General features: G+C 37.6%; 2 protein-coding genes across 2 annotated transcripts in view; both read left to right on the plus strand.

Moving 5' to 3' along the window:
- The window catches only part of LOC103602541 (olfactory receptor 7G1-like), an 11,097-nt gene extending 9,629 nt beyond the window's left edge, over positions 1-1,468 (plus strand). The window contains exon 3 of the mRNA XM_008586962.1: positions 1,465-1,468. Coding sequence (XP_008585184.1) covers positions 1,465-1,468 — 4 coding nt within the window. The remainder of the gene's footprint in view (positions 1-1,464) is intronic.
- A 5,669-nt stretch (positions 1,469-7,137) lies between these two features.
- LOC103602537 (olfactory receptor 7G1-like) lies at positions 7,138-8,617 on the plus strand. The gene has a single exon (XM_008586957.1). The coding sequence runs from the start codon at positions 7,679-7,681 to the stop codon at positions 8,615-8,617; it is 939 nt and encodes a 312-aa protein (XP_008585179.1). The 5' UTR covers positions 7,138-7,678.
- Positions 8,618-10,309: the final 1,692 nt, after the last annotated feature.

A 10,309-nucleotide genomic window follows, 5' to 3' on the forward strand; every position in this document is an offset into this window, starting at 1 on the left:
TATTTTATTTTATTTTATTTTATTTTTTTCCTTTTTTGTCTTTTTTCGTGACCAGCAATGGATTGCAACCCTCAGTGTCGCGCCCGTACCGGACCGGGACCGGCAACGGGATCGCAACCCTTGGTGTTGCTCCCGCACCTCGCTCAGCCAGTGAGCGGCCGGTCTGTATGTGGGATCCGAACCTTCGGCGGGAGCGCTGCCGCACTCCCAAGTGGCGCACTGTAGCAGTGCGCCACCGGGCCGGCCCAATGACCCTGTATTTAGAAACCCCTCAGAGCTACACAAAAATATCATTAGAAATAATAAATTCAGTAAAGTTGCAGAACATAAAGTCAACATACAAAATTATTTGCATTTCTTTACATCAATAGCTATCTATCTGAAAGGAAAATCAAGAAAACAATTACATCAAAAAGAATAAAGTACTTAGGAATAAATTTCACCAAGAATGTGAAAGGTCTGTACACTTCAAACTGTAAAAAATTCATGAAAGAAGTTGAAGACAATAAAAATAAATGAAAAGATATCCCATCTTCATGGATTGAAAGAATTAATATTGTTCAAATGTACATACTACCCTATGTAATATACATACTCAATGTAACCCATATCAAATTTCAATGTCATTTTAGTCAATTTTTTATAAAACAAAAATAGGAAAATGTCCAAAAATTTGTATCAAGGCACAAAAGGTCACAAATAGCTGAAGCAATCTTGAGAAAGATAAACAAAGTGGAGGCATCACATGTTCTATTTTCAAATTATATTACAAAACTATAATGATCAAAACATTATGGAACTGAAATATAAACAGACACATAGACTAATGGAACAGAACAGAGAGCACAGAAATAATCCCAAGCATATACAGCAAACTAACTTTTTTACTATAACACATAATGGGGAAAGGATAATTTTTTTAAAACAAATGGTGTTAGGAAACCTGGATATCCACATGCACAAGAATGAAATGGGACCTTTTTATTACACCATACACAAAAATCAACTCGAAATGAATTAAAGGGACCTAAATGTAAGACCTGAAGCCATAAAACTCCTAGAAGAAAACATAAGGGAAAGCTCCTTGGCATTGTCTTTGGAAGCTATTTGTTGTATATCTTATGGAAAGCTCAGGCAACAAAAGGAATAATAAACAAGTGGGACTATGTAAAGCTAAAACCTTCTATACTGCAAAGGAAACTATCATCTGAAAGAAGAGGCAGCCTATGGAATGGTAGACGAAATTGGCAAACCATGATAAGGGGTCTATATATAAAATATATATGGAATTCACACAACTCAAGAGCAAAAAAATAATAACCAAATTAAAACACTGGTATAGGACTGGAATAAACACCTTTTCACAAGAAGACATACAAATGTCCAATAGATATACAAAAAAGGTGGCCAGCATCTGAGAAGTGCACATCAAACCATGATGAGATATCACCCCACACCTTTTAGATGACTATATCACCTAACACCATTTGTTTTAAAAAAATTATCCTTTCCCCATTATGTGTTATAGTAAAATGTTAGTTTGCTGTATATGCAAAGACAACAGATAACAAGCATTGTTGAGTTTGTGTAGAAAAGGGAACTCTTGTACACTGTTGGTGGGAATGTACATGGGGGCAGCCATTACGGAAAAGAGTATAAAGTTCCTCAAAAAATTAAAAATAGAACTACCAAATGACCCAGAAATCCCTCTTCTGTGTATACACGCATGGTAAATGAAATCAGCACCTGATGGAGATATCTGCACTCCTATGTTCGTTGCAGCATTATTCACAATAGCCAAGATATGGAAACAATCTGAGTGTTCATTGATGGATGAATGAATAAAGAAATAAAAAAATATATGCATATGAATATTATACTGCCTTAAAAAGGAAGGAGATACTGCCATTTGTAACAATGTGGATGAATCTGGAGGAAAATTGTGCTAAATAAAATAAGCCAGTCACAGAAAGATAAATCCTGTCTGGCCTCACTTACATGTGGAAAGTAAAAATGTTGAATACGCAGAAACAGAGTGTAGAACTGTGGTTGCCAGAGATTGGGGTGGTAGTGGAATGGGGTGGTGTTGGCCAAAGTCTACAAAGTTGTAGTTTTGTAGAATGAAGAAGTGTAGATATGTAATATAAAGCATGATGACCATACTTAAAAGTATTATATCATATACTGGAAATTTTCTGAGAGAGTAGATTTTAGGAGCTCTTACCTCACCCACACACAAGGTAACTACGACAGAGTGTAGATATTTGCTTGACTGTAGTAATCATTTCTCTCTGTATACATATATCAAAGCATCATATTGACCACATCCAACATATTCAATCCCAAAGTAAAAAAAAAAGTATGATAATGTAAATTAGCAGAGCCATTATGGAAAGCAGTATGGAAGTTCCTCAAATTCCTCAAAAAAAGAAAAATAGAACTACCATACGACCCAGCAATCCCATTCCTAGGTCCAAAAGAAAGAAAATCTGTATGTCAAAGAGATATCCGCACTCCCTTGTTTATTGCAGCATAATTCACAAAAGGCAAGATATGGAATCAACCTAAAGGTCCATCAACAGATGAATGGATAAGTTGAACAAAATGGATAAATTATGGCATACATACACAATGAAAATAGTCACAAAAAAAGAATAAAATTCTGTCATTTGCAGCAACATGGATGGATAAGCCCAGAGGACACTATGTTAAACAAAATAAGCCAGGTACAGAAATACAAATATTGCATGTTCTCAGTCATATGTGGGAGCTGAAAGAGTTGATCTCATAGAAGTAGAGAGTGGAATAGTGGTTACCAGAGGCTGGGAAGGTTAGCGGGCAGGGGAGGAGAGAGAAAGGATGGTTAATGGGTACAAAATACAGTTAGGAGGAATAAGTTCTAGTGTTCAATAGGGTGACTATAGTCAATTATGTACCAATTAAAATCATTAATTAATATAAAAACAAAAATAAATGGCTATTATTTGAACCCACTGTCTCCTGAGTTGAAGAAAAATGCATATTTTAAGAAACTGCAAAAAATTTTAAAAGGTGGTTATGAAAACCTGAAAATGGAGTGACAGATCATCAGTCTGTATTGATCAGTGACAGAATTGTCACAGAGAATAAATGAAAATCTGTTATATAAAATATACATAATAAAGTTTAAGGTTCAGGAAATGTTCAGGGACTCAGAGAGCAAAACCTTCAACTGTTTGCATTTTTACAAACTATGCGAACATTTTATAACTTTGCATGCTCTTACTCATATGTGGAAGCTGATAAGGTTGATCTCATAGAAGTAGAGAGCACAGTTGTGATTACTAGAGGCTGGAAAGGGTAGAGGAACAGGAGGAAAGGGGAAAGCTGGCAAACGGATGCCAACTTACAACTAGGTAGGAAGAATAAGTTCTAGTGTTACATAGTACTGCTAGGTATCTACAAATAACAATTATTCATTGTATAAATTATAATGGTTAGAAGAGAGTTCAAATGCTCTCAACACAAAGAAATTGTAGATGTTTGTGATAACGGATATGCAAACTACACCAATTTTAACATCATGCCTTGTACATTAAAATATCACTCTGAAGTTATTAACCAATTCTACAAGATTTTTGATAGAGTCTTTAGGTTTTTCTATATATAGTATCATGTCATCTGTAAATAGGGAAAGTTCGAGTTCAACTTTTCCAATCTGGATTCCCTTTATTTCTTTCTCTTGCTCAATTACTCTTGCTAGTACTTCCAGTTCTATGTTGGATAGAAGTGGTGAGAGTGGACATCCTTGTCTTGTTCCTGTCCTCAAGGGAAAGGCCTTCAGTTTTTCCCCATTCAGAATAATACTGGTGGTGGGCTTGTCATAAATGACTTTTATTGTGTTAAGATATTTTCCTTCTATACCTAATTTGTTGACAGTCTTTATCATGAAGGAATGTTAAATTTTGTCAAATGCTTTTTCATCATCTATTGGATAATCATATGATCTTTGTCCTTGAGCTTGTTGATGTGATGTATCACATTTATTGACTTTTGTATGTTGAACCATCTTTGCACCCCCGGTATGAATCCCAATTGATCATAGTGTATAGTTTTTTAAAATATGTTGCTGTATTCTGATTGCTAATATTTTGTTAGGATTTTAGTATCTAGGTTCATCAAGGATATTGGTGTATAATTTTCTTTTTTTGTTGTGTCTTTATCTGGTTTTGGTATCAGAGTTATGTTGGCCTCATTGAATGAGTTTGGGAGAGTAGCATCTGTTTCAATTGTTTGGAATAGTTTAAGGAGAATTAGTATTAACTCCTCTTTACTCCTAGAGCTGGTTAATAACTTCAGTGATGTTGCAGGACAGAAAATAAATGCCCCCAAATCAGTAGTATTTATACACTCAAATATTGAATTAACAGAAAGAGAAATAGAGAAAGTAAGCCCATTTACAATTGTCACCAAAAAAATATAATACCTAGGGATCAATTTAACCAAGGAGGTGAAAGACCTCTACAATGAGAATTACAAATGGCTTCTGAAAGAAGTTAAAGAAGACACAAAAAGATGGAAAGATATTCCATGCTCTTGGATTGGAAGAATTAACATTGTGAAAATGTCTATACTACCCAAAGTGATCTACAGATTCAATTCAATCCCCTTCAAAATACCAATGACATTCTTCACAGAAATGGAAAAAACAATCTTACCTTTCACTTGGAAAAACAAAAGACCCTGGATATTCAAAGCAATCCTGAGCAAACAAACAAACAAACAAACAAAAAAAAAAAACAAAAAAAACAAAGCAAGAGGCATAACTCTGCCTGACTTCAAATTATACTACAAAGCTGTTGTAACCAAAACAGCATGGTACTGGTACAAAAATAGACATTCAGATGAGTGGAATAGAGTAGAGAGCCCAGAAATCACTCCTCAGGCTTATAGCCATCTGATATTAGACAAAGGCAGCAAAAATCTATATTGGGGAAAAGATTGCCTATTCAACAAGTGGTGCTGGGAAAACTGGATATCCATATGCAGAAGAATGAAACTAGATATGCATCTCTCACCATGCACTAAAATCAACTCAAAATGGATTGAAGACCTAGATATAAGGCCCAAAACTTTAAAATTACTAAGGGAAAATAGAGGTGAAGCAGTTCAGAAGTTAGGTCAGGGCACAGCCTTTATGAACATGAGCCCTAAAGCACAAGCAGCAAAAGAAAAAAATAAATGAATGGAACTATATCAAACTAGAAATTTTCTGCACAGCAAAAGAAACAATCAACAGAGTGAAAAGACAACCTACAGAGTGGAAGAAAATTTTTGCTAAGTATGCTTCCAACAAGGGACTAATATCCAGAATATACATAGAACTCAAGCAATTATACAGTAAAAAAATAAATGCCCCAATTTAAAAATGGGAAAATACCATAATAATCAACCACATTGTATATTGACAAAATAAAAATTTAAAGGAAAAAAAAATGGGCAAAGGAGCTGAACAGACATTTTTCAAAGGAAGACATACAAATGTCCAACAGATATATGAAACAATGCTCAACATCACTAGTCATCAGGAAAATGCAAATTAAAACCACACTGAGATACCACCTCACTTTAGTTAGACTGTCTATAATCAAAAAGACAGTGAATAACAAATGCTGGCGAGGGTGTGGAGAGAAGAATATGGAACCAACTTCAATGTCCATCAATAGATGATTGGATAAGGAAACTGTGGTATGTATACACTATGGAATACTACTCTGCCATAAAAAAGAATGAAATTCTCCCATTTGCAACAACATAGATGTACCTGGAGAAACTTATGTTGAGTGAAACAAGCAAAGCAGAGAGGGATAAATACCACATGTGCTCACTCATATGTGGGAGCTAAGACAGAAAGGAAGGAAGGAAAGAAAGACCACAGTAATGCTGTGGTCCAACAGAGGGAGGGAACATTCCTATGGCTACAAATTGGAGTGGAGGGGACAGGGGGAGAGGGAGGGAAGTTCAGGGATAATTGGGAGGGGACAAAGGGTATGAAAGTAATTTCTGGTAATGGGTATGCCCCCAGTATGGATCTGACCCACACATCATGGGCATGAGGGGAGACACTTAGCTTAGTATGTCATGAATATTCTTAATAAATAAATAATAAAAATAAAAATGAGTCCAATTCTTAGCAAAAAATAAAATTATATATCACTCTGTCTAGCTGTAATTATAATCTAACTACCTTGATTAGATCTTCACACATTGTGTACATGTACTGAAATACAACTCTGTACCCCATAAATAGGTACAATCAATACATGTCAATTAAAACATTGGTTATAAAAACACTATACCCCACTAATATGTCCAATAAAAATAACAATAATAAGTTTTAAAATAGCTGTACTTTAAAAACATTTGTATCTACATATATAGGCTATATTTTCACACCTAAAATAAGTATAATTGATTAGATAATGACATCATCACTCACCCCTAAGAATACTGAAATGCAATTAGAGAAGATGTGTGTGCAACTGTGCAAGGTGTGTGAAATGCGGATAAGTAGGCACAGATGGGGAAAAGGAGACAGTGTACACCTGGCCTCATAGATGGCCTCATAATCAGCCACCCTGATTTTCTTCATTCTAGAGTCTTGGTCTTTAAGGATTTGCAGTGCCCTGGGATCATGGTGACAATAAAATTGCTTGGCTAATGAGGAACTTTGGAAATTGAGCCCCTAGGGATACAGAGATAACAGTGTGCCTCTGACTACCTCATTCATCAGTTCTCTAGAAAATAAATGGCATGACTGAGGCTCCTCCCATAGATGGCCCCTAATGGACAGGAGTTCAGTGACTCACTCAATCCCTCTTCTCTGATGACAGATCTTTCATATGATACAGCCAAAGAGGTCAAGCATTACTCCATTGTGACTCCACCCAGGTAATGTAAAGTCCCTTAATTCATGTTTGCAAATGAAAGCAAGTGTTTTACTGCAATTTCATCTGGGGGAAGGTGACAGTGAGGATGTATATGAGGTCATTAGAATCAAGTCACCATGGGTCCCTTGTCTAACTATCTGTCCTTTGTACCTTTGCACCAATACTGAAGCACCTTTCATCTACTAATCTCGGGCTCAGTCTCTACAGTGGCCAGGACCATTGTACTCTTTAGTAGGAATCTGCCTTTCCTAAAACCTGACTGTTATAAAATTCTCTGACATTTACCAACAACCCAGTGGTTGTGGGGCAGAAAGTTTGTTAACTTCACTTATCTTCCCATTCCTGGTTCTTGACACATATTTGTATCATCTCTATGTTCTGGCTCTGATGTCTCTGGGGAGACAGACAGAATCTTTAAGCTGCCTCCCTAGTGTGTGTGTTTGCTTTAAAAATTATGAAATATTTTAAGCAATCAGAACAGTACAGATAGACTATTTTTTTAGTGATGACCCCTTAACCATTTCCAGAACTAACAATTATTGATGGCCTACTATACAAATTCCAGGTTTTTAAATAAGTAACAAAACAATATGCATACAGAAGACAATCTTTCTTTAATTTTCCTTCACTAGAAGCCAACCCTTCCTACCATGGTGTTTGCCTCTCTGATGTTATTGCTCTTGCTGGCCTAGAAAACACATATTGGATTGTCCTGTCACCCCATCTCTTCCATCAGATTCATCAACAGCATGGAAACCAGAAACCAAACAGGTGTTTCAAAATTCCTTCTCATGGAGGTGACAGAGGATCCAGAACTGCAGCCCCTCCTCTTCAGCCTGTTCCTGTCCATGTACCTGGTCACCATCCTGGGAAACCTGCTCATCATCCTCGTTGTCATCACTGACTCCAACCTCCACACTCCCATGTACTTCCTTCTCTCCAATCTGTCCTTTACTGACATCTGTTTAAGCACAACTACCATCCCCAAAATGCTGCTCAACATCCAAACACAGAATCAGAGCATCACTCATACAGGCTGCCTCACCCAGGTCTGCCTGGTCCTGGTTTTTGCTGGTGAGGAAAGTTGCCTTCTTGCAATAATGGCTTATGACCGTTATGTGGCCATTTGTCACCCACTGAGGTACACAGTCATCATAAACATCCATCTGTGTGGCCTGCTGACTCTACTCTCCCTGTTCATAAGCATTGTGGATGCCCTGGTTCAGAGCGTGCTGGTGCTGCAGCTGTCTTTTTGCACAGATGTTGAAATCCCCCTCTTCTTCTGTGAAGTTGTTCAGGTCATCAAGCTCGCCTGTTCGGATACCCTCATCAATAATATCCTGATATATTCTGCAACTAGCATATTTGGTGGTATTCCTCTGTCTGGAATAATTTTCTCTTATACTCAAATTGTCTCCTCTGTTTTGAGAATGCCCGCAGCAGGAAGAAAGCATAAAGCTTTTTCCACCTGTGGGTCTCACCTCTCAGTTGTGTCCTTGTTCTATGGGACAGGCTTTGGGGTCTACATTAGTTCTGCATTTACTGACTCATCCAGAATCACTGCAGTGGCTTCACTGATGTACACTGTGGTCCCTCAAATGATGAACCCCTTTATCTACAGCCTGAGGAACAGGGACATGAAGGGAGCTTTGAGGAAACTCATTGGTAGGACACCTTCCCTTGTGTGACTGTGTCATCTGCTTTGGACTGAGGCTTCTAGAATGAGTCAAAGTGACAGAAATACTGGGTGAGCTGTGGTTCCTGACTCTTGCTTTACCAAGTTGTTCTGTAGTGACTAGAGAACACAATGGGTTAGTTCATTTTAACTTTGGGTTGAAAGCTGACTTGCTCATTGTACAGCTCTGGGGGCGTTTCAAAAATGAGTTCTGTTTTCTAAGCTCAGTTTCTTTGTCTGGAGTCATCTTCTTATTTTCTTTGAAAACTTCTTATGGATTTATTTATAAGAATATATCTAGGTTTTGCTTTTCTCATTCGTCTTGTCATTCAGTGTTTGTTACTCATCCCTGGAGGAGTCCACACAGAGAAATGTAACTGAATAAAGTTTATGGCATCATTAATGTCTTAGAGGATTGGCTACAGTTTTAGGGCTCCCTTGCAAAACATTTAAATGCATATTTATGAGGAAAGCTATTCTAGTGAGAATCACTTTACTTTGAGCAGTTGTTGACTGTAAAAAGAGGAAAAGGAGAATATTGGTAAGAATCACACCTTCACTTTCCACATAGGCACGCCCAGAAAAAGGATCCATCAGTCATGCTTATCTCTTTCAGTATGGGGTTATACACAGTGGAGTTTTAAAGGAAAATCAGAAGATTGTCTGGACAGCCTTCTGTTCTGGTTGTCATCGGAGGTTGAGAAAGTGGTGTTGTTTTCAGCACCGCGTCTAAGAAACAGCTCCCTACCTGGCCTCTGAGATGGGTTCTAGCCCTGACTTTTCCTGTTGATGTTTATGGAACACATGCAGAGATAAATCACCTGCACTCTTTGCTCAAAGGGCCAGTTCCCTAATGTCACCCAAGAAATACTGATTTGGAATCTCTCAGGCTGGTCAGTTACCTTAGTTAGAACATGGTGCTGACTTTGAATCTCTGGGGAGATATGGAAGGGATGGGCATTTTTAACAGGCACTGTGTGAGTATCTGATAATCTCTGATGTCTGACATGCATGACTCATATTAGAAGATCACGTGAGAAAGTACTTAGGATTAGGAATGTGTAAGGCCTTTCTCAAATTTATTTGTGAAAATAACATACACAAAGAGTGCATAAATCATATCTATAGTTCTCAAAGGATAGTAACATACTAAAATTGCATATCACTTCCCAGAGGTTAAAAGTATAGCAGCGGCATCCCCATAGAATCTACCTAAAGCATGTTCCACTCACAACAGCTTCTCCTCTCATGGTGGTCAACACTGTCCTGAAATTTGGTCAATGCTGTCCTGAAATTGTATTTATTATTTTATTCAATGTTTTTCTATTAGGCTGACTCCTGCAAAGTTATCAGTATGTGAACTTATTTGCTCAAGGAAACTAGCAATAGGGTTAAAACTCATCATGTTATCTCCCCTGTATAGGTTTTTGTCCAGTTTAAAATTTGCCTTTTTTCAAACCTGTTAAAAGTTTAATCTTAGGGCCGGCCTGGTGGCGCACTCGGTAGAGTGCAGCGGCACTCCCGCCGAGGGTTCGGATCCCATATACAGACTGGTCCGCTTACTGGTTGAGCGCGGTGCAGGCGCGACACCGAGGGTTGCGATCCCGTTACTGGTCACGAAAAAAAAAAAAAGACAAAAAAAAGTTTAATCTTAATGTGTGAATTTTATTTCCTGATTGTTTTCTCTCTATTGCACCTTAGATAT

This window comes from Galeopterus variegatus, unplaced genomic scaffold (genome assembly GCF_000696425.1).
Source record: "Galeopterus variegatus unplaced genomic scaffold, G_variegatus-3.0.2 Scaffold4186, whole genome shotgun sequence".
NCBI classification, from domain to species: domain Eukaryota; kingdom Metazoa; phylum Chordata; class Mammalia; order Dermoptera; family Cynocephalidae; genus Galeopterus; species Galeopterus variegatus.

Bases quoted from the DNA above. Each gene is read 5' to 3' on its own strand.
- LOC103602537 (XM_008586957.1), top strand. From the start codon at position 7,679: ATGGAAACCAGAAACCAAACAGGTGTTTCAAAATTCCTTCTCATGGAG.